Source organism: Atractosteus spatula, chromosome 2, assembly GCF_055471065.1.
Source record: "Atractosteus spatula isolate fAtrSpa1 chromosome 2, fAtrSpa1.hap1, whole genome shotgun sequence".
NCBI classification, from domain to species: Eukaryota; Metazoa; Chordata; class Actinopteri; order Semionotiformes; family Lepisosteidae; genus Atractosteus; species Atractosteus spatula.
The window spans coordinates 66,825,605-66,853,496 of NC_142707.1; the positions used below are offsets into that span (position 1 = coordinate 66,825,605).

The window sequence follows — 27,892 nt, forward strand, 5'->3', positions numbered from 1 at the left end:
GGACAGTGTTATGCAATTTCCAAATACAGTATTTTGTTGTTATCAGTTTTCCCTTTTTTGATTTTGTGCGCTTTATGGTTTATAATACTTTTGGGTTCCGCTATAAAAGATAGAATCAGTATTCTGTAAATCACTGTGAAAAGCTCAATAAAAGGAAGTGGCCAATATTGTGAGGTTACGGGAATAAATATTACAGTTCCCTCACAGTAAGTGAAAGTGCTTAGTTGTTAATCAAAAGAAACTATGTGGTGTAATTGAAAATAATAGAATTTCAAATTGTAAGAGGTTAAGTAATCCAAAAGCATTTAACATCTGAATACATATTACTTTGATAATAACAATAAAAATGGAATCTCAGTAATATATGATTTCTGTAGTTAGATAAAAATACATGAATATTTGTTTGTGAAGGAAAAGTGTGAAATTAATAGTAATTAAGTGTAGAAATTAATTCAGGTAATGCCTTATTTGTAAGCTTGTTTGTATATTGATAATATTGGTTCTGACTAAGAACGGGCTTGTTTCCTTGTTGTAGGATATAAGCTCTGTATACCAGATCTTTGCTGATGAGGTTTTGGGATCAGGACAGTTTGGAATTGTATATGGCGGTAAGGTTTACAGGTTTTCCATATTTGTACAATTCAGAAATAAAGCAGGTGTGGAGTTTATTATGTAATAACTTGAGCAGCTGATTGCTAACAGACCAGTGCCTACATTAAGGGTGTTTTGATATTTTGGGGGATTTATTTGGTGCATGCTATGGTGAGGAATACTTATTAAAAGTGTTATTAAAAAATTGTTAGTAAACATTTAAATGTTTTTTATATTATTTTCACAATCACAACGCATTATCTGAGTTTGACAAGCAGCCACCTCTCTTTAAACAATTATGTATTCCACAGTGTCATGTTATGGAAACTGAATACATCCTAAACATAAACCTGTAACTTATATATACAGTACAGGATATACAGTTTTTGGAGTCCAGCCCATTTGTGTTGCATGTATAAATAAGACAATTCCTAGTACACTGTTGAAGACGTAACTGAATTCAAATGGTGCTTCTTTATTTTCTCCTGTATAGAATTGAGGTCCCTTATCATGAATGGCTTTGTTTGGTTCCACTTTGCATTTCAAATCACTTACAATGTAAACGTTATCGTGACTTTGGCAGCTTCCAGCACTTTGTGTAGATCTTTTCTTTTACAGAACAGTTTCACCTTTTTTTTTTAAAGGGAAACACAGGAAAACGGGCAGAGATGTTGCAATTAAGGTCATTGACAAAATGAGATTTCCCACTAAGCAGGAGAGCCAGCTGCGAAATGAAGTTGCTATATTACAGGTAGGCCTGCTGCTCTGTACACTTGGATTCAGTAGTTGTGTGTAGAAAGTGTATAGCATTTTGGAGCATCACTACACATGTATTCAAACAATAGTCATCCTTTTCAGAAAGTAATGGTAATTAGGTTAGCTGGGTCAACGTAAGTGTCAGTTTTATCCTCGGTTTGTTCTGACTAGAAAGCTTGATGGGGAAATGCTGTGGCACAGCGTTTTTCTGTTTGATTCTTGTCACAGCTTGGACCAGCAGTACAAGGTAATCTAACAGGCTGAACATTAGAACGTTAGGCATAAATCTTGAAAGCAAGATACAATGTAGAAAATTGGTTGGCTCTCTTGCCCGTACACTGAAGCATTTTGCTTGCTTGCTTTCCCCGTTAGAACCTGCACCATCCTGGGATTGTGAACTTGGAGTGCATGTTTGAAACTCCCGAGAGAGTTTTTGTGGTCATGGAGAAGCTCCACGGAGACATGCTGGAGATGATTCTCTCCAGTGAGAAGAGCAGACTTCCAGAGCGCATCACTAAATTTCTGGTCACGCAGGTGAGTTTCTCTCGTTCTGCTGAAATCGGGCGTGTTCGGTGCAGATTTGGTTAGCATCTTGGATCCTGGTGTAATGCCTTTCTGTGTCCATGTGCGTTTCCTTCTGGGGCTCCGGTTGCTTCCTGCTTCCCAAAGACATGAGCCCTGTGCTGGAATAGGCTTCAGGATGCCACCACTCTTGCTAGGAATAAGGGGTTTTCTGTGAATAGATATGGGGACAGATGATTCATTCTGAGGTGCTTCTTTAACACTATGGATACACTTCCTTCATCACTCATATGGAAGAGGAAGAAGTTTCGCTTTCAGTTTTAATGTTGTCTGACAAATTGGGGAGTGGAGTATTAAAGTAAAAATAATTATCTGTTACTGATCTGAAATACCTAATAACATGCCCACTATTGTCAGGAATGGAAACTGATCAAAGAGATCACATTGTTTTTTTTTATTGCCTGTCACAGTTGGATGATGAAGTACTGAAAAGTCACAGACTTAAAAAGACAAATGATTTACAACAATAAAATGTGAGCACAGAGACTTATATTTACGAAGAATGTTATTCCCTGAACTCTGGTTTTCTACAGCTCAAAGATACACTGACTCTTATTCAAAGATGGACCAAACTTCACAGGACAGTCAGCCCTCTAAGACTGATGTACAATCTAGTTAATCTTGCATTAGCTATAAAACATTTTCCCACTAATTTACTTCTGGTCTCTTACATGTTCAAAACTAGTTGGTAGTACCACTTCACAAAGAGTAGAGTCCATAAATGCTGGTTCTGTGGATCTGAGCCAAGTGGAACTCCCTCAGAATGTCTTAATTCTTCCTGCGAAGGGTGAGAGAAAATATACTGCACTGACTGGAAATGTGCCCAACTCAACATCTTATATACTACTAAGCTATTCTTCCTGAACCAGCCATTCGCCTCTTAAGGTGATAGACCCCCTGTTGGGGGACATTTGTAGGGGACACTTTATACAAGGCCCCAGCCTAACTTGCAGTTCTGTAAACCTCAGATTTTCTCATTTGCTATGGCAGACCAGACTTGATTTAAAAGCATTTCAAGTAGACTGTACTTTACATAACATAAATTGTTGAAACGCTAAGTAGGTTCAACAGTTACAGTATATAATAATATTTTTTGTATTGTGTTGCATTCTTGGTGTTTATGCTACATAGAAATAAAATACCCCTTTAAAATACAATAAATAATCATTTTGACTTCACTAGATGCAAGTTTAGTCAAATGTAACTCATTCCCTTGCGAGTATGGAATGTTCTTAGCATTATTAACGGTAATCATTTAAAGTATTTGCGCTGTCATTATTTATACACTATGTGAATCCAGATATTTCAGTCAACTGGTGAAAATAATTGTGAATTTTTTTTCTAACATGTTGCAAGTACTTGTAGTGATGTATTTACTTTTTCTGAATTCAATAAAGAGAATAACACTACATTTTCAAGATGATGATCCCTTACTGTCTGTGAGTGACAGAAGGCTGAAAATGTTCTTGCAATTACGCAAAAGAGGAACCAGATGTAAAGTAGTATACTTTCAAAAAACCAAAATAGATGGGAATTGTGACAGAATGAAAAAACATTAAATAAACATGAATGATATTGGATTTAAAAAAAAACTATTTTATAAGATCTGTTACACGATTGAGTTTTTAACCTGCAGTATATTGATTGATCATTTCTGTGTCTGACAGATTCTGGTGGCGTTGAGACATTTGCATTTTAAGAACATAGTGCACTGTGACCTGAAGCCTGAGAATGTCCTCCTGGCCTCAGCAGAGCCTTTCCCTCAGGTAGGTTCAGACCCAGGTGGGCAGCAGCTTTGGAGGAACAACATGGAAAATAATTCTTCTTCCCATCTTTAATATGTGCTGGAATTGCACCATTTTGCCAAGAATAATATATCGTTAAGGTCCACGGTGAATTTCTCCCAATACCAAACATCAGATTCAGTATGTAAACATTTCTCAAACAAACACATGACACAGTTGCTTGTTAAGCAGCTTTCTTATAAAACAGCAGCATGTTAAAAAAGTAAAATCCAAGTAACACCAACACATGCTTTCTTAACAGTGTTTCCTGTAGTATTTCTTTCTTGGACAAGTTACCATTGACAGTATAGGAAAAGTAACACGGCAGCCCAACACGCTTGATAAATACAGCTGTTCTGTGGCTGGCTGGTTCCGCAGGTGAAGCTGTGTGACTTTGGCTTTGCCCGCATCATCGGGGAGAAATCCTTCAGGCGCTCCGTGGTGGGGACCCCCGCTTACCTGGCCCCCGAGGTCCTGCGGAGCAAAGGCTATAACCGCTCTCTGGACATGTGGTCCGTGGGCGTCATCATCTACGTCAGCCTCAGTGGCACTTTCCCCTTCAACGAAGACGAAGACATCAATGACCAGATTCAAAACGCAGCCTTCATGTATCCACCCAATCCTTGGATAGAGATATCTGGAGAAGGTAAAGGTACTCTGCTTCTTTTTATTCTTATTGTCAAAAATTCTTCCGCAAAAGTAGGCATTTGCGATAACGTGGCAAACGTGTTAGAAAACATTAGCATTATACCTCCATGATACAGAAAACAATATTTCCAGCCTATAATAATAATTGTATGCTTGTGCCAAAATTGTGCTTCTGTTTTTATATTCTCTTAATTGTTTTGTTTGAAAGGTATTTTCCTGAAATATATTGAAAGTACATGTGGTAGCAAATTTATTTTTTCAGATTACCCCCTCATTGATGATCAGTCCTTTATCTTTTTTGAACACTATCAAACTTTTCTTTTGCTATCCTCTCCTCAAAGTTGAGAGTTGTGCCTCTTACCCCTAAGGGATAAGTCTCAAATAAATTTAACTGTGACATGAGACAATGGCTGGACACAGGAAATCAACATATTTTTATAATGCACTCCAATTTATACCCTGGTCCAAAGCTGGCTGATGTTTGTACATTAGCGAACCTCCGCACTGCCTCCCAGAAGAGTCAACACCAGCTGGAGGAGTGGGGGGTCTCTTCCTGAAGGCACTGCAGAACTGCAGTGTTGCTGTCACCTGCCTTGGGTCCCCTATATAAGCCAGGTCCCCAAAAGCAGAGGGGGGACCCTGGGTGATTAAAGCTCACCCAATGCCTGACAGCACTGCTGCTTGAGGAATTCTAGTTAGAGTGGTATGATAACATGGTCTGGGCTCAAACCAGTGACATCTTGACCATGGAGCTCAGCCTGCTCCCTGAGACCTTAATCTTGTTAAAGCAATGGAAGACCCCCATTGAGTGCATTTTAAGAGGGAACCTCTTCAGATAATGTATTTCACTCAAGGGGCTTATCATGACTTGGAGAAAGGATGCTGTTTCCATTCTTGTGTGGGTCCAGCGACCATGACAGTGATACTTCAGCCTTTGTGACCACCATGGTGCTGAAAGACTCAGAATGTGGCCTAGAAGTCCCTGGTATTCCATGACAGGGGCCAAGATGAGCAATTTTGATCACTCACTGAGAAATGACAACTGAGGATTCAGAAGAGGGAGTTCTTGTTAAACCGTTTCTGCAATGTAAACCACACTCAGATACTCTGGCTATTTGTATATTTTAGTAATTGGTTTAACACAAGATTGTGACAGTGCAGTAAGATTCACTACTCATTCATATTCGTTCTTTTCCAGCAACCGACCTCATAAACAATCTCCTTCAGGTGAAAATGAGGAAGAGGTACAGTGTGGACAAGTCCCTCAGTCACCCTTGGCTTCAGGTAACAAACTTTTTATACAGCCTGTGAAAATGTTGGTAGTACCAAATTCATGTAATTTTGTTTTGCAGAGGAATGTTAAAGAAAAACTGTTCAGTTATCACAAGGGATTAAAGAAGGTGTGTTGTATTTTGAAAATGCTGTTGGCAAAAAGAGCTTCCTGAGATACACCAAATATGAGATGTCAGCAAAGTTCAAGTTCAGTGCTTTATTGCCATAACAGCTAGTGGCATGGAGTTGGGTTTGGTGAGCTGATACAATTAAAAGATAGTCCATCTAAGTAATATAAAACCAACAATAGACAGCTTCCATCCTAAACACATTATTTATAAAATAAATAACACTGAGACCAGATACAATAACATGGGCCCTGCACAAATTGCTCAATTAAAGTGCAGAGGTCATGCATTTCACAGCTTCTGGGTGGGTGCTGTTATGGAACCTAGTGGTTCTTATTTGATAGACCTGAGCTGCTTACCAGGAGCTGGAGGGTAAACAGAGGTTGGGCAAGGGAAGGGTCAGTGAGAATCTGTAGGGCTGTGTGTTTCAGTCTAGAGAGGCAGAGTGAGTCCACAGAGGAAAGGTGGCACCCCACAGTTTTGGAGGCGATAGGCGCTACTCTCTCTGGCTGCTTCGTGTCTTGGGCACTGATTGGCACGGTGTTGGAGAAGGTTAAAGCACTCTCAATGGCAGATCTGTAAAAGAGGGTCACTGCTTCCTGTGACACTCCAAACTTCTTTGACTGTCTGGGGAAGAACAGCCTCTGGTGAGAGTGTTGGAGATGGTGGTGCCCAGGAACTTTAAATTCTCCACCACCTCCACAATCTGATCATTGATGTACAGTGGTGAAAGTGCTCCCTTGCTTTGCCTAAAGTCCATCACAAGTTCTTTTGTTTTACTGAAATTTAGTTCCAGGTTATTTAGGCTTCACCCAACTTTATTCATGTACACCGACTCATCGTTGTTGTTTGTGATGAGCCCTATGAGAGTAGTGCTATCATTAGCGAGCTTGAACATTTTGACTGAGTCCGAGTGTGAAATACAGTCATTTGTGTACAGAGAGCAAAGCAGACATGATAAGACACAACCCTGAGGAGCGCCTGTGCTCAGGGTGAGGGACTTAGAGATGGTATCCTTCTGCCTCACCACCTGCTTCCTATCAGAAAGGAAATCCAGTAGCCAATAACAGAGAGTCTGATTAATACCCTTTTCTGCTAGCTTATCAAAAAGCTTGAGGGGGAAGTACACTCGTTTCATGAGAAATGAACATCTGTTCCAAAATAAAGCAAGCTACAGTATCCGGTTCCCATAAGAACAGTATGAATTTCATGCCAATGTATGAACAACAGACTGAGACTAGGGAGTCGCTCACCCAGTGACAGCATGATTTTATTTGTGATAACATCCAAATTTTGATCTGTTATTTTATAGTTACGGTATTTTTTTTGTGTTAGTAGCCTTTACAAAACGGATGAGAAATAGAAAAGTGACAGTGACGTCAAATCTTTAAAACTGGAGGGGCAATGACCTTTGAATTGAAAGTCGATTTATGAACAGGCTTTGGAATATAACCCATACGTTCATTAGTTGAGGGATGTGCGTTTATAGTTTTTTTATAAAAGGTAGACTATCGTTGTGGTGTTTGTTCACATCGGTGCCAAGTCATCATCCTTGACCGTGTCAGTCTTTTTAAGCGCTAGCTGTAATGCTCGTTTGGCGCTTCTTCCCAGGATTACCAGACCTGGCTGGACCTCAGGGAGTTCGAGACGCGGATAGGAGAGCGATACATCACCCACGAGAGCGACGACGCGCGCTGGGAGGAGTACGCCGACATGCACAACCTGGCCTATCCCAAGCACTTCATCATGGCTCCCAACCTGGACGACATGGAGGAGGACCCTTAGCGGCCAGATCTCGCCTGCGTGGAGGACTGAAGAGGCGGGAGGGGTCCTGCTCATTGAAAGACACGGGAACTGTTCGCGACACCGCTGATCCGCTGGGACGGTTTTGGCTGTGCGCCGCTCGGGCGGAACACACCGCGGAGACGCCCCCCGACGAAGACGGGCGGCCGTGGCAGGCTCTGTGTGCGGCGCCAGTGGACCCGAGGTGGACGTGACACCGAGAGGCTGCGTGGACTGACGGTGTTCAGAACCGTTTCAATCGCTCCTGGGATCTGATGAGACGTTTCTTTTTTCGGCTCGTTTTTTTTTTTTAAAGAATCTCGCCTTCCCACAAGTCCAAAGCGTAAAGTAGGAAGCGAACTCCGCTTTGCATCGGAAAAGGACTTCCTCTGGGCTTGTGGATTCTGCTCTTGGAATCTAGCTTATAAACTACCACCACAACCTCCAGTAAAGGGCTAAAGCATGGACCAAATGGAAGAGGAAGGGCACTTTGGTTATTTCACTTTCCTTAAACTATTTTTTTAAAGTAAAATCTGAAAAGAGATAACAGATATGTATGTTTAAATCTTTTCATAACCGGCTTGAAAGAATTTTGCTTATTCTAAGAGTGCTATTTTTAAAAAGTATTTCCTTCAGATTTTTTCATTTGATGGTATTAAACTGGAACACATATAACATTATGCTATTGTCTTGAATATCTTGTTTAATGTCATGGGGATAGAACATTTTTGCACTATAGGTCAACTCGTCTTGTTAATGATTGACCCTTACTTTGGCAAATCAGATGAACTTGTAACAGCTGCTACTTAATTCCATTGACAAAGAAACCAAAGTAAAACAAAACCACGAAAGAACAAAGGGATATTTGATATGACTTGCATCTGAGACTTTAAACCTTGTTTATATTTATTACAAATTGCCAATCTTTAGAACACTCTGAAGCAGGTTATAAATTGACTATGTACATCATGATGAACATTACTTTCCTAACTACATAAATATCCAGAAGTATTGCATGTGTACTAAATTATTATACATCCTATTATCAGAGCAAGGGAATGATAAATATATTTCCTGATACTGCAGAAAATGTCTATGGGATGTGTAACCCATTCATGTTAAAGTCATGCTAAGTACATGTGTGGACTTTAGAACTCTTGATGGAAAAAAGCAATTCAGGAAAGGTATTGCTTACTGAAAAGCTTAAAGATGTGTAACAGAAGTAACTGAGCTGTTTTTGAAAACTTTGCATTCCTCCATGTCATATTCAATAACTGTACCATAATCTTGACATTCCTGCTACTTGTGAACAATACATAGTTAGGCAAAACTACAACATACATCTCAGCTCTTTAGTTAGGCTTTTCTTTACAGATAATTTTGTGTCATTATCAAACATCACATTAACAAAGTATTAAAGCATGTCATAAAAAAGCATTTATATCCCCTGCCCAGGGGTACAGTATAAAATACTGATTTATAAGATATAGATTTTTTTCTTGCACAAGGGCTATAAGAACAGTGGCCTGAACAAAAACAGATTTGATATTTTATGAAAACACATTAAAAAAGAAAAAAAATAAGACTTTTTGCAGTATTTAATGTGTTCTAGTTTAATTTCTGTATCCATTACTGTCAGTTAAGTAAGGCACAGGTATAACAATCCGTGCCTTCTAATACTGGAAAATACTATGTGGAGTGCAATGACACAGTAGTTGCTACTCATCCAGCACAGTTTGTTTCTGTATGTATGTTTTTTTGTATTTTTGACATATGGAGCAAACTATTACTACTCCCTTTTCTTCTCATTTGCAGTTTCAGATTGAAAATATACAGTATGACCTTTTGATTATTTCTGTTTCTATCAATTCCTCATTAAACATATTCAGATTTGTCTGATTAGTCGGGTTTATGGCGTAATTATTTCTTAAAACATGGGCACATGAATTGCAGACAGCTTGATTGGGGAACTTTTCATGCCATTTACAGTATGTTCACCTATTGCACAGCCCACAGTGAGCAAATGGGAAATTAGAGCATGTAGCCTGAGTGTTTCATACCTAAAATAACACTGTTACTGCCCTATTCTTTATTTGTTCTGATTTTTCAGTTTTGTAAATACTTTTTCTCATTAATATCTGACTACAGTACTTTACCATCCTTTACTTTAATGTCTTTAAAATACAATGCAGTACTGAACACTGCTAATCTTATGAAGGTAGCAGCTGAAGACCTGTCTTAGGAATTGTAAGCAAAATATGCATCCCAAAGCTAACAGTCTCTGTAAATTTCTGATATCTCTGCCTTTATCTCAAGATTGGCACAAGCATATTTGAAGGAAACTGCCCATTTTTATACAGAATAGTTCTATGGATAATAAATATTGCTCATGCCCAGCACTGGATGTCTAACAGGCACAAATCTTGGGCAGGACACATTTTGCTTATCATCCTTATCCAATTAATAGGACTTTTTCAACCAAATGTGAACTGGAAATTGACAATTTCACAGATTTCTGAGTTAAATAACCTTATATCTTAAATATTCCGGACCATATGGAGTTCGTCTTCTAAGCAATGACTACCGATGTGCAAAAGAAGGACTCAGTTTGTTGCGAATTATACAAAAATTGAAGCTGTCGGCTTTTATCTAACTTTTGACGGCCATCTATTATGGTTTCCATTGCCTTTTTCTCAGTATTGCTAGAATATTTTTCCTTAATAGCACCACTATTAAGTTTCAAGTTCACTTTTGTCCTTTTCTTCTGTTGAAAGAGAATACTGCAGTGTTATAAGGGCTGAATAACACCACTGCATTGGGCTGTGAGATAAGCTCAGTTGAACTGTTTAATGCTAATGCTTTGTTTTTGTTTTTTGCATAAGTTCCCTTATGTAATGTATAAATTGGGCCTGACTGAACTGAAACTGTTAAAGATGCATGTCTTAATCCTGAGAATCATTTCAATTTCTGTGTTGCCACTGGATTGGCAGGTGTCTTTAAAGTGTTTTGTATATTTTAATACTTACTGATTAATAAAATGCAGCATCTCAACATAAGTTTACTATTCTATTTGTACTCTATTTTTGGAAATGGGAAGTTTCATCCTGCAGTGAGGGGTCAGACAGCTGTTCGTATTCTAAGTTGTCAAATGTCCTTGGCCGTAAGAAAAAATGGTTGGGATCCGATTGCCCCTCTCTTTAATAAAAGTACATTCATCCATGGACTCTTCACTTCTGCAACTTCTGTTTTCTCCTCTGTTTAATAGCGAGTGTAGGTTTGAAACATCGTGTGATGGAACTGACAAAACACAAGTACTTATTTCGCCCTGCAGCAGAACTGTGTATTTTGTGTCATACAGTATGTTATCCTTCACAATTAATCATTACACAGAAATGTCATATCATGGGCCAGCGTAAACCACTGACCTATACAACTGGTGACACAGCCATGTTCTGGAGTTTTGAGCTGAATCTGAAGTTCCGTTAGCATGACCGTAATCTCCCCCCCCCACACACACACACAGAGACAGACACACAGTTTCACTTCTGCACTGTAGCGCTGTCCTCTCTGCAAATGAATATGCTCAGCTTCTAATAATGTCAGAGCTTGATTCAAAACCAAAAGCAAGTGGATGCACAGATGAGGGGAAACCTTACTGAACCTAAACTGAAATCCAGGACACAGTGCTAACTGCAAACCCGTAGTAGTATTTAAAGTAGATGTTTTTTAAGACTTTCATGTATAAGGAAGTTACCACATTTTCCTTGGATTAATCCAGAAGGGAACTCCATGTTCCATGGGCTTAAGGGCCTGTCTGTTCCTGGGCTGTCTGTCAGCAAGCAAGCATCAGGCTTTGGTCACAAACACAAACTGTCTCTAGTTAAATAGGCCAAAAAATATTAAACATGGCGAACATCTTCATGTCCTTTTTGATATTTAAAAAGTTTCATACAGTACATCTTGTACAGTATATTCACAAAAAAGTTCTCCATTTACTTTTTGGAAGCATGATCTATTGTAATTTCTTCATTCTTGGACAGAACAGTCTTCCCCTTTAAAAAAAATCAGCCCTTCTGCAAGTGTTTCTAAATCATTTGAACAGATGAAGGCAATATGAATCATTTTTACTAATAAGAAGAGAAGGTATCGTTTATTGCGTCTATTACAGGTACTTAAAATTCATTTGCTTCAAATGAGGGAACTGCAAATAAACAATACACGTGTGATAAGGATCAGTCCATCTGCACCAGCTGTCAGGTGCTAAGGCATGCTGAGTGAGAGCCAGCAGCTCGCCTTCACAGTCAGAGTTTCAAGTCACTGAAGCCTGCCACAGGGGGTGGAGCTGGTGCTTTTTTCTCTGTCTTTTCCCCTCGCGCTTGCACGGCTAGCCTGCTGTGAGGCACCAGGGCAAAAAACTTGAATCTTTCTCCCATCTTCTCAGGGTTCATGATCATGTCAAATCCATGCAGCAGCTGCGTCCTCGAGGCTGTGTCTGTACAACTTCGCAGCAAAACCTGGTAAGGAGAGGAGCACAACATGGTGTAACTACATGGATATATGATGTATAGATATACCATCTTGAGTGTTACCATAAGCGGTGAAGGTACCTGACGAAACTGTTTTAAATAGTTTTAAAATTAAAGTTTTAAAACACGAATGGCAGGAAAAACACGCATGAAGCTGAGGCATAGCCGTCAATATCCCAGTATAAATTTCTACATCCCGTCTCCAGTTGAAATGGTTCCATGGAACGGAAAAAAAAATCAAAATGCTGTGTTTTCAGACAGACCATTTCAAACCAACAGCGTCATCCTCAGGCCTTTCATAGCTTTGTATGTACACATTTGCCCTACATTGAATTTGCTGTGGTTTCACAAGACTTCAGAAATGTAGAATACAGAGAGGAGGGTCAAAGTGTATAAAAAGCTTCACCTCATATCAATGGAAAAGAGAGCCTGCTAGCCAGGTGTTTATGCTTCAGCTTCCCTGCTCTCATTATCAAGCAGCATTTACTGAAGAAAGGGTCATGTCTGAAACCCCACAAACACATTGAGCACATTTCTTCTGTGCAAAATCCAAATGTCTCCTCTTCCACCAGTGACTTCCTTCAAAGTCAGTGCTGCTCTTTGCTTAATTTAAGTGAAGCTTTCAAATGAACTTAAAGCTCGATGTTTTGCGACAGGTAAAACTAGTTACAACCAGTTTGACCTACATTTTCTTTCCACGGCTAAAACATATACCCACCTGTAGCCGCAGATCAATGCCCATGTTTTTCAAAAACTGCAGCTGTGTGACTGGACCAGAACAGGCCACGCCGTCTCCCGCCATTCTCCTGAGATACCTGAAGTCCACGTCCGCCGTCAGGTCCGCCGTGCCCGGCGCCGTTAAAACATCATGGAGCTTGTGGCCATGGAAACCCTGAGCCAACAGCAGGAATACTGTAGCAGTTATTCACAAGAACAGTATGACAGGAACGTCTCTTAAAATAAAAGGGAAAGCAGAGCTGAGCTCATATGTTACAGGAATGTTAATTAAAAATAAGATGCTTAAGGTATGTGTGCTGTCTTGTGTTAACAGTTTGTGTAGTAATGTAAAAGACTGGTGAAACACGAGTCTCTTAGTCATTTGTTTGAGCTTTTAAGATATTTCATCAAAAATATTCTAGAACGCCTACTTGTACCAAAGGCCGCCTACTGATTTTACATCTGTCACTGAGGTCTTACAGATAAGGGGTCAAAAAGGATGACTGCACATCCCTACGACAGGTCACCACTTACTGCCACATAGTTAATATCGCCACCTGCTGTAAGGACAGGAAGCCCACTGTGACATTTCAAGAGCTTCCTGTGTCTTCTGACCCACATACCACTTCAGTAAGACATGCAACTCTGTGACACCCATAATTCACATTTAACAAACACTTGTATTTGGCTATATTATTAAACCATTTAAATGTTAAATTTCCAGCTATGACTGATCTTACTCCAAAATGTTATTCTGAACAGCTGATCTGATGTAATTTATGGCAATTGATTGAAGAGAATGGCTTCTCCCTATAGCTTAAAAACATGCTTCAGTGTCCAGGGAAAGTAGGACCAACTCCCATCATCCCTGTTTCTCCTTCCCCCACGAGGTGAAGCACCATCCTCTTATCAAATATAAAACTGAATCCTGAATTGCACCGATCAGATGATAAATCAAAACACGTGAATTGTTACAAACAGGGGAACACCCATCTACTACATCCCATTTGATAATTGGTATCTCATTGATCCAAGGTACTCATCCATCTTCTTCGTGAAAGATCCAAGGAGAACTGTTTGGACCACATGGGTGAATGCCTTGTTTCAGACTCAGAGCCCTCTGTGACAAGAAACATGCTTCTCAGTGAAACAGAATCGCATTATTAAGCATTATTGTGTGTTATACAATGCACCTCACACGCAGAAATGACTGAAATGTGCATTAAAGAAAAAAAGAAAAGAAATGTGGTCTATCATAAATAATATTTCATTTAGGAAACTGTGCACAATTACAGTCACCATGTTATAGAAAAGGTATTGGTGCTCTACCACCAGTACAGTAAACTCAGCAAGCAGATTGCATTCCAGGGCATAAAGGAAAGTTCTACACCGTCAGACAGAAAGAGCTGAACCTTTGTCGAAATCCTTAAAGGCTCTGACCAAGTTAACACAGCGCAATCCTTCAGAATGAACGGTGAACGAGTGGAAACAAAGTGGAAGAACATTTAAACCGGAGAGAAGGAGGCACTTCTTTACCCATACCCACACGCTGGCTTCCTTCGGGAAATGGCTGGATGAGTTTCCCCTCTTGTGTGTAAGTGTGTATGTGGGTCCTAATGCCCCGGTATAGTGACGGGGACACTATACCGTAAAAAAGAAAAGACCCCGTCCTTCGGATGAGACGTAAAACCGAGGTCCTGACTCTCTGTGGTCATTAAAAATCCCAGGGTGTTTCTCGAAAAGAGTAGGGGTGTTACCCCAGCGTGCTGGCCAGATTGCCCCCTGGCCTTTACCAATCATGGCCTCCTAATAATCCCCATCTCTGAACTGGCTTCATCACTCTGCTCTGCTCCCCACTGAGAGCTGGTGTGTGGGGAGTGTACTGGCGCACTATGGCTGCTGTCACATCATCCATCATCCCCATTACCTGTGAAGCACTTTGAGTAAATTGCCCAGAAAGGCGCTATATAAGTGCAAGCAATTATTATTATTATTCTTATTAAGTGAATCGGTAGCCATGTAGGATCCTGTCAACACTCCAGGCACTGACAAACACAGAACGACAAGCGGTCGGTCCAGCTGAGCTCCACGTCAGCCAGGCAGAAACACTCACTCTGAACGTGTCGGTTTTGGTTCCATCGTGGCCGTAGTCGGCTATGAGGGCCGCTCCTCCATCTTGCGAGATCCGCCCGGCCAGCCTCTGAATAAGAGCCCCAGCCTCGGGACTAACCTCGACGTGGTCTCTCTTTTCATCCGCCTGAAGAGACGAGAGCAATACACATTCACAAAGCCACCGGAACGAGCAGAAGGTAGTCAGAACGCTCCAGCGGTGGAGGTGGGAAGGCATCCACACCTGAGATAATGTTTTTGCTACCAACTCCTTTGCTCCCTGCTCCCTCCCAAACATTACAACTGTACTAACTGTGTTTTATACAGCCAGTGGGTTGGAGACGTTCTGAAGAAAAACACTCAGCTGAAAATAGGATTATGATTCTTTTTGTTATACCATTCAAAACAGGCCAGAGCAAGTACAGCTCTGTAGCAAGAGAAAAACATGGCTCCCATTTCTGTACGTACAGATAGCCAGGACAGAGTAAAGATTAATTCTATGGAAAAATGTACTTATATTCCCGAGGATCCCTCTGTGAGTCCTGTGAAGGAACATCCCGATATTGGTCATTCTAGAGATACCTTACACACAGGAATGAGAAAAAAGTTTGGGAACCCCCAGTATATAATTAAGGCAATTATAAATTCATACCATGTTTGATCGAAACTGCTCTTTTCTTAAATAACCAGAAAGTATTATAGCGACCAATTCAATGTTTTCTGAAAATTGTGTATGCAGCAGAAAAAGCGCTTATGAATCAGTATATGTGAAATAATAAGCTAACTCCTAGTTCGTTCAGCGCAATTAAGAGGGTAACTAACAAGGGTGGAGTTTGGGCAGCCCTGTCCTATTTCATGGTTAGAAACTTCTTGCGTTTAGCTCTCACCCTACAAGTTAGTGGAAACATGTCAATCCATGATCAAAAGAGCTTTCAGAGGACCTCACAAAAAGAAAAACTGATGTTTATCAGTCTGGAGAGGGTTATGAAACCACTTCTAAACATCAGGGGGTTATGAAACCATTTCTAAACATTGGGTGATCCATCCATCCATCCAAGACACTCTATAAATAGAAAACATTCAAGACCATAGTGACTGTACACAGGACCAACTGTCCTGCCACAATCTCCCCAAGAGCAACAGGAAATCATCCATAAAATCAAAAGGAACATCTACAAAAGGAAAATCTGTGGCTCAACCATCAGGAAATGTGTTCTTCTAAAAAGAATGTTGCCGTCTGTCTCAATTTCAACAAAGTGCACTTGGACCATCCACAAGACTGCTGGAAGGATGTTCTCTGGACAGATGAGTAAAAATGAGAACCTGACCAACACAACCCAGAAGAGCCTTTGAACAGAAGCAAGCTTTGATTTAGGTATGGCAAGTCATTTTTTCTGACTATACAGTATATACCATGTCCTTAATTTTTAAACAGCATTAAGTTAAATAAAAATATCAAAATATTGCCTTTCAGGGCTTGAACTGTTTAGATCCCAGCTACATGAATGAACTGTTAATCTTGTTTACGCCTCCAAACAACTAGCTGTCTTCAGCCTTCTTTCAGTTCCCGGTAATAGGCTCTGAACACTGAGAGTCTGTGCTTTCTGCTCTGTGGCTCCAAGACTATAAACCTCCCAGCCCAGATCTTGGAAGTCTGTAATCACTTTCAAATCCCATCTTACAACTCAGTTTTATTCTCTGGGTTTTAATTCTGTATCATAAAAATGTAAGAAAGGTTGCAAATGAGAGGAGACCTTTCAGCCCATCCAGGATGTGACCTAGTTAGCAGATGATTAATGTTAGGGTCTTATCTTTTATCTACCAACTACAAAACAAGCTAGATGCTTGATCCATCCAGCCATTTTCTAACCACTTTATCCAAAACAGGGCTGTGAGGGAGCCGGAGCCTATCTTGGCAAGCAAGGGGTGCAAGACAGGGTACACCCTGGATGGGATGCCAGATTAACACAGTGCAGACACACACACACACACACACACACACACACACACACACACTGTCTTTAGCGTGTGGAAACCCACATGTACATGGGGAGAACATACAAACTTCACACAGATAGCGCCCCAGGTCCACAACTGAACCCACGGCCCCAGTGCTGCAGGGCAGCAGTGCTCACCACTGTGCCACTGAACCACTCTAGATGTTTGATGTCTCTTGTGTTTGACTTATTGTAAAATGCCATGAGATGATGTGCCATTAATGGTGCTTTATAAAACAAAGATTATAACTACATAAATACACCTTCACTACCATTAACACATGCTGGTATGTTGTTTTAGCTGGTCAATATGTATTTCTGTTTTGAGATGTCACACCATAATCCTGTGTATGTTACATAAGATACTGACACCGCCTTATTGCATACAGTCTAATAATAACATAGTCAGCTGTAATTTTCGGCTCTTGTTTTCAGATCTGTAATTAATTCCAGCCACAGTATACAATATGCTAAAAGTAAATTATATCTTTAATTTGGGTCTTGTATTTTTATTTGTCCTTAGCTGAGAATTTTCTTTCACACGCGTCTCCCATACATTCCATCTGTTGAAGCTGAAAACTAACTTGCTTTTACAGTACATCACAATTATCTGACAAAGGTCCCTAATATGCTGTTAAAATACAATTTTAGTGTTTTATTCAAGCTCTTTTATTTACAAGATCATAAATGCTGCAAGTACATTTTGCCAGCATTTTGCATTGGGGGTCTTTGAAGGAAAATCCTTAGCAAGGAACGGTGTTCAATAATCATCACACATCTGCTCTCTTTTTTAAAAATTATTTTATAGGTAGAAAATTGCTATCTGTCTCTCGAGCAATCACCACAGCTAAAGGACCTGGCAAGCCTTCAAATAAGATTTTATAGACATTTGTAATAATAAAAATGCCCTTCTAAAAAGTTAAAGTCCCAGCTAGACAAAGAGCCTATGAAACATGAGAGCCATTGGCTTTAGTTGTGGTCTGAAGCCAAGATTTATAACCGTGCTCAGAGCCTACATATGATGTAAGGCTTGGAATGACATTAAAAGTTTCTTCTAGGCATCTCAAAAAAGCACAGATCAAACAGGTCTATAACATATATACCGCATCAATGTGTGTAATGAAATACAGATGGATTAGTGAAACATTAAGAAAGTACAGTTTTATTATATTTACTTTGCTCACAATGCAGAGCATGCTGTTCTTATCAAGGTATCGTAAGGATTTTTATCCTCACATATCTGTCTGAAGAATTTCTTCTGCCACTTCTAAGACACTGGGTGAATGGATTCCAATGTGCCACTGGCACTGAGCACCTGCCATGAAATGAATGGTATGCCAAAATGGTACAGGGCAGAGTGGTGGCTCTGTGGTATCCTGCGGCCGGCAGAGGAATCCTACTCCGTTGGGCCCCTGAGCAAGGCCCTTAACCCCAACTGCTCCAGGGGCGCCATATAAATGGCTGACCCTGCGCTCTGAGCCCAAGCTTCTCTCCCTGTCTATGTGTCTCATGGAGAGCAAGCTGGGGTATGCGAAAAGACAAATTCCAAATGCAAGAAACTGTATATGGCCAATAAAGTGATCTTATCTTATCTTAAAAGTGCAAATAAAAATGAATGCGCTTTTGGAAAACCTGACTGTGACTCCATGATTTGAGACAATAATGAATGCTTATTTAGCAAGTGCTCATCACAGAATCCAGGCTTGATAAAAAATATGTAGATTGCTTTTGAAACGTGGATTGTAGTGCAACACAGAAGCATTAAGAATTATGTTTTACTTAAAACCTCAGATGTTTATTTAATTGATAATAATAAACTATAATTTTTGAGGGTGTTTTCACGTGTGGTATCACAGTGTGGTTTGTCAGCAGCTCGTTATTACCCAAAAGGCATTACATCAGCTCTGTCCATTATCGTACAGCTCCCCTCTTACAGCTTGCTGTCTCTGGAAGGCTGGGAGTATGGCTAAGGATACCAGTCATCCTGGTTTCTCACTTTTCTCCCCCATCCTGTCTGGTAAGAATTACAAGTGCATAAAGGCACGAACTTCCAGATACAGACAGTTTCTTTCAGCAAACTGTCAGATTACTGAATTCTGCTTCTACCACTGCCTCACACCCATGTCTTTTTTTTGCTCGCCCTTTGTGCTGATTTTATTTAAGTTGTATGTTATTTTACTTTGTCGTTTTTGTGCTGTGTTGAAGTCTGGCGTTTCCTGAACGTCTTTATATCGGAGCATACATGCTTCACCGCACTTGTGCACAGGACAAACAAACTGAACGAAAGAACAATGATTATTAAAATGAAAAAGCTTGCTGAAAGGAGAGTCGTCCAGTTTGTCTGGAGTTTGGCCTCGCTTTCTGTGCTGATGTAAAGGTTTTGAGGTGCTTTCCTTAATTCCATTTTATCCAGCTTATAATTGTGACACTCTGGTGCCCAGCTAGGTGGTGGGACCACTATACAGACTGGAAGTCCTGGAATAAACCTAATATAAAAGCAATGAAGAACAAAGCAGTACACAGAAGTGGGAGGGCTAATCACTAGATCCCTTCATTCCTGAGCTCGAAGGGACCTCCACTAAGGTTTGGGAAAGAGGCTAGACTTTCATATGTGTTTAGCTAATTAAGTTTCCTTCTGTAAATTCTCCAGGCAAACTGTGTCTCTATTGTTTGTCTGGATGCATTCTGTTAGGGACCAATGGTTATCTCTTTTTTAATGTAATGTTAGAGGACAAGCTTAACTGCAGATGGCTATTTATCCTATTGGCTCTTATAAAGATTTATATCCACCTCTGAGTACAGGAGAATGGCCAGTGTTACGGATCTAGTGGAAGGAGCTGGGGTGTGATTTTGAGCTTTGAGAAATCACTCCTTTTGAAAACATTTTTGGTGTTTCGTGTTGTTTGTATGACCTTTTTTTAAATAAATATTTTTCTTTTAAGTTAATGCCTGTTCATTTCACCACCATCAAAATATCCAAAAAGAAGCCATGTGGCCTCACTCCCTATTTCCTGACTAGTGGGGACAATGATATTATTTCACTTTTAGAAACTGCATGTACTCAATGTTGTCTGCACTGACCATTAACCTGTACACTACTTCCAGTTCACTATGTGACTATCTCTATTACAACAACCCCTCTTCATAACCGTATATACTAAAGTTTTCAAAGAATGACAAATGCTAAGAAATAGACAGGCAGAAAATTCATGCTGCAAAAACGTACTCTCTTATAAAAATATGAAAATATCATCGGGAAGGTACGTCACCTGCAGGAGAGTGGATGAAGCCAATGTAGGTGTTGGTGATAAAACAAACCGAAGCTTATTGGGAACTTGGGGCTCAATGTCAACCATCACCTCTCTCCAGCCCTGCTCTGTTCTCTGTTAAAATGAAAACATAATTACTTTAATTGGGAAAGGGAGGAAAAAAAACTCAAATGTCACCCCCCGATTTGAGCAAACTTTCAAATTCTCATGCGACGAGGACAACATTTCCTTAGCAAAGACTTCATCTTCTAAAGTTTATGCTAGGCCAGATTGCTAAACAGAGCCTAAAAACACTGGCAAACAAGCACAGTAACAACTGTACCTGGAATTTGTGTATCGGCAAGGCATCAAAGAACTCATGGGCAAGGAAGATGCTGAAGCCTAATTCAGGAATAAACACATTTCATTAGGTGGTCACAAAGGCAGACATATTTATTCAGAAAATATGTTAATACCTGTAACTTCATACTTTAGGACTGGAAAGAAGAACGACGTTACCTTTCGGGACGTCATCTAAACCCCTGTACCAGAATACGGGCAGGCCTGTGTCGGTGGACCCCTGGCGGTAGGTGGGGTCGTTCTCACTGCCCGCAGCTTCACTCCTGCCCCCGGTGAGACGCTGCGCCTGCACCTCGCTCAGCTTGGGGCTCACCTCCACCAGGTGAATGGACACCCTGGACCCGGCCAGCACAGACCTCAGCTGGCCGAACACCTGGAACACAGGAAACTGGCTCAGACCACAAGCAAGCAGCAGGAAGTGGAAGACTTCCCCCAGACACCTGGGGATCATCTGTTTCTGAACAAGATCCCGGCTCCCAACGCGGCCGTCACACTCCGCTTCCAGCAGCGCTACAGCTGCAGGCTAAACGGCATCGTGTGAAGTATAAGAGCTTAAGAAATCTCAGTGTTGCTCCTCATAGTCCAAATAGCCCCCTCTTGTTTGTAACCTTTCCTTCTTAACATGTGGAATGGTTTTAAACATTGACTATGGAGCGCAATCAATTTTTAGTGTTGCCGATTTTTATCTTGTTGAGAAAATATTACAAGCGTCAGTCACTATCATCTTAGCAAATCCATGATGAGGCTAAAGTGGGGAAACACTGAGGACAGAGCAGAGGCTGCTGCTGGGATCCTACATATTTGCTGGTTTGTCTTCCACTGGAGCACTTAGTTACCTAGCTGAACCCTTAATCAGACCAGCACTGAAGCACCGAAGAGTTATTCTGGTAAAATAAGACATGAAGGAGTGTCACATGATGGAAAGAATTGTGGTACAGCAATGTACACCTGTATGCAAAAGTTTGGGCACCCTTGGTCAAATTGCAAGTTTTACTTTTCTCTATGTGAAAAGAAGTCTACATAACCTCTACTTAAACATGACATATTTCTGCACATTAAATCAATATAAACATAAAATGCACAATTGCATTTCATGTTTTCCCATTGTAGGCTATATTTTCCTTTTATATAAGATAAGATAAGATCACTTTATTGGCCATATACAATTTCTTGCATTAGGAATTTGTCTTTTCGCAGACCCCAGCTTGCTCTCCATGAGACACACAGACAGGGAGAGAAGCTTGGGGTCAGAGCGCAGGGTCAGCCATTTATACAGCGCCCCTGGAGCAGTTGGGGTTGAGGGCCTTGCTCAGGGGCCCAACGGAGTAGGATTCCTCTGCCGGCCGCGGGATTTGAACCAGCAACCTTCCAGCCACAGGCGCAGAGCCTTAGCCACAGAGCCACCACACGTATTCTGCTCCAAAGACTAATAGGATGGGCAACTTGTCTCCTGTCTCTCTAGTAACAGGCAACTAGCCAGCAAGACAGTGAAAGAAAAGAGAGTTGAGATTGTTCGTATCCTTGCCTCTTCAACGAGGATTTAAACGCTTACTCCTCTCACATTAACACTAAGTGGAAAAAAATAAAAACAAAAGTGGTTAAGCATTTCTTGAAAGTTTGTCTGGGGTCAATTACCGTTAACGCTACATGAAATTCCACACCCAGTGAGCTCCTTCTCAGACAGAACAGCATCGTGGATTAAAACACCGCACTTCTCTTCTGTTCTTTCATGATCCCATCTATTTTCTGAGCAGTGCTATTACCAATAAAACACCAGTGCACTTTTTTTCATTTGTAGCAATGTGTATCTTTGCCCTCACTATTGTAAATCAAGTGCAAGTGTAACATGGCCCATTCTGTTCAATGAGTCTACTGTGGTGCTGTATCTCTCTGGAGCTCGATAGGTCTTCCAAATCTGATGGGTCACATGACCTGACATGCAGGATAGTTAGTTTGCCCCGTGTGATCATTTGTGGGCTAGAAGAATTGGACCTTCTCAGTCTTGAACAGAAAAGACTATGGGGGTACCTGGTACAAGTCTTTAAAATCCTCAAGGACACTGACAAAGTCAACTTCTTCAAAACGAACTGTTAGACGCAAACCAGAGGGCACAGGTGGAAACTGTGTGAGTGTATTTAAAATCATGAAAAGGAAACATTTCTTATTCACAGGTTGTGGGCATATGAAACAAGCTAACTGGCCCTGCTGTTGAAGCCAAAACTCTGATGTCTTTCAGGATATGGCTGAGATCTTTGGATCTATTAACTACCAACTACCAAATAGGCCAAATGGCTTCCTCTTGTTTGTAACTGTCCTTATGTTCTTACCCCAGATTTAGGGGTATGCATATATTGTACATCTGTCATCTCTGTTTCTCTGTGTCTGAGAGATTTTTCCCATAACAAAATGTTCATGTTACACCCAGGTGAACAGGAGCTCACAGGCCACAGTTTCCTCAGTAAACAGGTGCATTCCCATGAGGAGCCGCAGTCCTACAGGGGCTAGCAGGGGTCCGCTTGTGCTCAACCCAACGAGACCACACTACGTAGACTCCGCTTTGCCACTGATCCAATGCTCTGTCATTGAGGTGCTTCAAGACCAGGGAAGTGCACTCAGCAGTACTGACCCGCGTCACCAAAGTATACTCTGTCTGAATCTGCAGGAAAGACTCCTAGTCTGTCCTGAATCTGATCTGCCTTTCAGCAACCGGTCTCCTGCCCAGCACCAGACCAGTGGCTCAGATCTCTTGGCCAGTCTTCCACAAGGCAGCACAGCCTCCCTGTCTCCTTCTGCCTGAAGGCTGAGCTTGCTTCCAGTCGTGTCCAGATCCCACTCGTCATTTCCCTCCCTCATTCTCTGTCCCGCCATCTACGTCCGTCCTCCACCCCTTCGGCTCTCTTACACCAGCTTCCGAAAAACACCCGAGCCCCATCGGGCTCTAGCAGACACGGCTGTCTCTTTCAGCAGGCCACTTCATGACAGTACAGATACAAGCCTTCAATGTTGGCAAATGCACTGATGCCCAATTTAAGCAGTCATGTCTTCAAAGCTAACTGTAAAATACTCTGGATTATCATATTCCGGATTAGCAATGCCCAAATCAAGACGGATTTGGACCAGTGTGTTAAAGAAGGGTCTTTAAACACAGGGGATTGTTCATTGACCCCCTTTTGTCACATAATTTTGCCCATTCAGAGCATTATGGTCATTGTTAATGTTTTGTTAGGCATGATATATTCTAAGTATTTTATAATTTAATTATGTTTGTTCTCGGGCAATGACACAATAATGCAATTCTTTACTAGATGTTTTAAAAGAGCATATTAAAATTTATGTTCTGTGTCTGGTTCCCCAGCAGCTTTCATGAACAACCCTGGGCGGACAGGTCAGATAAGGATCAGGTTGGAACTGGAAGTTTTTAATAATACTGCTGGCCTCAATCCACAGCCTTTACGAATTAAAGCTCTTGTTATCATTTTGGGTAGATGTAAGGAGTTAGAAATTCACAGCTATGGGTAAAGAACAGGCCCACGTGTTGTCATAAAGGTGAATATATGACTACAGTTTAAAAAAAAATAAATTGTACAGTTGATGTGAAAGTAGAGCTAATGCAGGGAAACAGCTCCCTCTACCGATTTTATGCTGAACTGCAAAAAAGCTCCTTGGTAACCATAACACACTCCCTGGGGAATTCCAGTGACATGTAGGGTATTGTACATGACTAAAATGCTATATAATTCACATATTGCTGTTTTTGTTTTATCATACCTCAGATGTTTAAGTGGTACTCATCTAAATACAGGGAGCGTATCTGTCTCCTCTGCTGCTACTATTCTCTATCACGTGAGAAGCGTCTGATCCTACACACTGGCCATGATGTAGACTCACCCGCAGGATATCGCTGGCAAGGGAACCTCTTCCAGGACCAAACTCCACCAGTCGGAATTCCTTCGGTTTTCCCGCAGCCATCCACTCACTAATGCACCAGATTCCCAGCAGCTGCAGAAGGAAGGCCATGGAGAAAACAGGACAAAGCCAGTCAGTGGAGCGCTCTCTTCCCTATAAAGCCGCAGCGTATCTGAATGAAACTGTACATCGATGACCACTGTGGACACCATTTCTTTTTGTAAAACAAGTCTAAAGAGGCCTAACATTCATTGGAGAGGACTGAAGCTGCAATCCTTCGGGATCTCACTTCACTGTTAACCACTTTATCCAATACAGGCTTGCAGTGGAGCCGACTGCCCGTCTCGGGCAGCATTTGGCATAAGTACCTTGCAGTCCCTCGCAGAGTCAGACACAGGTCCATCGCAGGGCACACACAGACACATGCACACCAGTGTGTTTTTGGACCGTGGGAGGAAACAAGAGCCCATGGAGGAAACCCACACAAACGCGGAGAGAGCACGCAAACTCTATGCAAACAGAGGCCTTGGAACTGAACCCAGATCCCAGCCCTGGATGTGTCACGTTGAGGACAATTCTATGTAGATACGGGGACAGTACCTCCCCAAAGAGCTGGCTGATTTCAGGCGATGTTACAAAGTCTCCTTCGGGTCCTAACATATCATTACGCACATAGTAACCCTGTAAAGAGAGAAAACAAAGTGTTAAGACAGCTCACTGTTTTCAATGCTCAATTGAATATTAAACGTTCTTTCTATTTAACATTCTCAGGACAAATTAATTTATTAAAAGAGGCATATGACACCGTTAGAAAAAGAACAAAATAATACTAACCAAAAGGAATGGATTTGTTAATCATAGGATGTAGGCATAAGAAGCCCAGCCAAAGATTAGCTTTAAAAGCACTATTAAAAATATATCCAAAGACAAGAATTTAAATTAATTCTGAACTATTTCTAACTAGTCTTAGATGTGCATTACTGTGTTGAACATGAACTTTTTCATACCGAAACTGGATTAGTTAAAACTTCTCGCATGTACTCAGCCACTGAAATAGGGCCAGTTGACTGGATTTTGGATGTGAGATGTTTTAGCATCGGAGTGCTGGGCAGGAGTTCTTCTTGGGGAGTATTCGAGTAAGCTCTGGACTGGGAAACGATCAATTTTCCTGGAGCAAAAACAAAGCAATGAGAAACTTAATTACAGCACATTAAAATAGCCCATGACACCTCTACCTCTAGAGTAGTGTGCGGTGTTTGTCAATAGTGTAGTGAGTCAATAGTCCCCGTTTTTCAGTATTTAGTTTCCAACTACCCTTACCAAAAACCAATTAGAGCACATACTTTTCAATTAAAAACACTCCATGCTCCACCTATATAAGACACATTACAAAGCAGAGTCAGCCATTGGGCTCATGTAGCTCTTTTTGTAGTTAGTAGCTAGTTGACCCAAAGGTCCAGCAGTGTCTTGAGTAGCTCAGTACCCTGTTCTCAGATTTGAATGCATTTCCACATACAGAAGTTGTCATTTGTGACCCCTGGTTGCTGTTATCACTCTTGATACTGTATACACACACTATACATTTGGGGATTTTGAATACTTAGGTCACTCCTCTTCTCTGTACAAGAATAAAAAGGCTCAGTTCCATCAGCCTGTCAGTCTTGGACATTCCTTTAAGACTTTCCTCTTTTTTGGACTGATTCCAGAGCAGCAATGTCTGTTTTGTAATGCTGTGCCCACAATCACTCTCAGTACTCTAAACAAAGTCTTGCGTTGCACATTTCTAACATAACGTCCCTTGATTTCAATTCTTTGCTTTTAGGTATAGATCCTAACATTTTCTTTGACTCTTTATTGCTGTTACTGCTTCGCCAATTTGCCTAGAAAATACAGATGTGTCCAGGTGACAAGTGAAACTCTCCCTGCCCCTGCCAGGATTCAGTCCCAGTCCCATGTCCCAAACAGCGCTGATCCCTAGGCAGCGGACGACCCTACCACACGATGACACCTCATTCTCCGCCACGGGATAATTCGGCACAACAGCAGAGACTAGTGTGGCTCTGGTCTGCCCCTGCTCAGTCCCAGCCACCAGAGATCCCAGAGCCACACGGAACCACGTTACAGCCGGAGAAGAACTGCTCTATTCCACAATACACTGCTGCAGCAGAGTTTCACCCTGTCCAGATTCCAGAGGGGGGTGACGTCACTTCTGTAACTGGCTCAGTGCACGAGCCCTGTTACATCAGCACAAACACCTAAGTCTTTTAAAAAAAAAAGACCCGTCACGCTCATCGAGCATTTCCCATTTTGTGTTTGTAGTTGATGTTTTTTTCCCCACTATATTCATGCAAAAACCTGTGCTTCTCTGCATGTGTTTACCCAGTCTAGAAATAAACTTAAATCTTTTGGAATTTAATTTGTTGTTTCTACAGTGTATGCCCACCTTCCTTTTTTAGTACCATCTGCAAACTTGACGGGTGTACTAACTCCACCAGAATCCAGATTATTGACATAAACTAGGAAGATTAGTTGTCATAGTACAGACCCCTGTGTTACTCCACTAGTTACAGCAAACCAAAGTCAGCATTTACTCCTTATCTGTGGTTTCTATCCATTAACCTATTCTCAGGCTCTACATGCCTACTCTCTATGATTTGGGAATGCACCCCCTTATTAAAACCTTTCTCTAAGGCCTTCAGAAAATCGAAGCACAAAAATAGTGTATGTATTGTGTAGTGTAGAGTCCAAGCATAGGAGTTGCTTTTTCAAACAGCTCTTGTCTAGTTCATTTTCTCAGACCGACACTCCTCCTACGGCCCCAACGACGTCCGTCGCTGCACTGGGTTAAGTCACTTGCTCAGGGGTACAGCGGCACTGCCACCGGGATTCGCGCAGGGCTTTCACTGCCTCACCGACGAAGTGGAAAGAGCGACTGTGAGGGGAGAATGTGAGGAAGAACAGACGCCTCCAGCACACAGCTGCTTAAACCGCTCGCCCAACACACACCCACGTCTGCCAGCAATACATGAAGAGCTGTCGAACCTGTGCTCATGAAGGAGTTAACCATATCTTTATTTAATTCTCAAAAATCGTTTAATTGTAATGCCTTGGAAATAACATCAGTCAAAAATTAAACCTCAATACGACAGTGGTTAATTCTACATATAATGCTTTCCTAGCTCGTTTTTCATTTTCTCTTACCTAAGCATCTCTTCGCACTGAGTTGCTTGAAAGCTCTGTGTAAGTGCTTTAATTGCATTAATATTTTCATGGTTTTACGCAGTATTGTAGAAATACTTCAGGACACTATTCACGTTACTGTTGAAAACAGCACCTTACTACCTTATAATAACATGCTCGTATCATAAAGAGCTGGCTGGTGCGCAGCATAGCACCACGTGATCACATGATGCGTTTACCTTTCAACTTTGAACCCGTGCGTAGCAGTCCGTCCACCAGGTCCTGTTTGATCAAGAAAAATTAAAT

General features: G+C 41.2%; 2 protein-coding genes across 3 annotated transcripts in view; one reads left to right on the plus strand and one right to left on the minus strand.

Annotated features, from left to right (window-relative positions):
• prkd3 (protein kinase D3) overlaps nucleotides 1-10,594 on the plus strand; it is a 105,237-nt gene extending 94,643 nt beyond the window's left edge. Inside the window, exons 13-19 of one of the 2 annotated variants that reach the window (XM_088909237.1) lie at nucleotides 536-608; nucleotides 1,236-1,342; nucleotides 1,720-1,881; nucleotides 3,597-3,695; nucleotides 4,092-4,365; nucleotides 5,560-5,645; nucleotides 7,373-10,594. In XM_088909237.1, the coding sequence (XP_088765363.1) occupies nucleotides 536-608; nucleotides 1,236-1,342; nucleotides 1,720-1,881; nucleotides 3,597-3,695; nucleotides 4,092-4,365; nucleotides 5,560-5,645; nucleotides 7,373-7,546 (975 nt within the window). In that variant the 3' untranslated portion in view covers nucleotides 7,547-10,594. The remainder of the gene's footprint in view (nucleotides 1-535; nucleotides 609-1,235; nucleotides 1,343-1,719; nucleotides 1,882-3,596; nucleotides 3,696-4,091; nucleotides 4,366-5,559; nucleotides 5,646-7,372) is intronic. The other variant, XM_088909238.1, reaches the window with a different exon arrangement.
• A 1,070-nt stretch (nucleotides 10,595-11,664) lies between these two features.
• Nucleotides 11,665-27,815, minus strand: ndufaf7 (NADH:ubiquinone oxidoreductase complex assembly factor 7). The gene is made up of 10 exons (XM_088938212.1): nucleotides 27,608-27,815; nucleotides 25,414-25,574; nucleotides 25,007-25,087; nucleotides 24,389-24,499; nucleotides 20,660-20,873; nucleotides 20,484-20,542; nucleotides 20,162-20,275; nucleotides 14,900-15,043; nucleotides 12,788-12,961; nucleotides 11,665-12,057 (listed from the first exon to the last, which is right to left on the minus strand). The coding sequence occupies exons 1-10, from the start codon at nucleotides 27,675-27,677 to the stop codon at nucleotides 11,845-11,847; spliced, it is 1,341 nt and encodes a 446-aa protein (XP_088794338.1). The 5' UTR covers nucleotides 27,678-27,815; the 3' UTR covers nucleotides 11,665-11,844.
• Nucleotides 27,816-27,892: the final 77 nt, after the last annotated feature.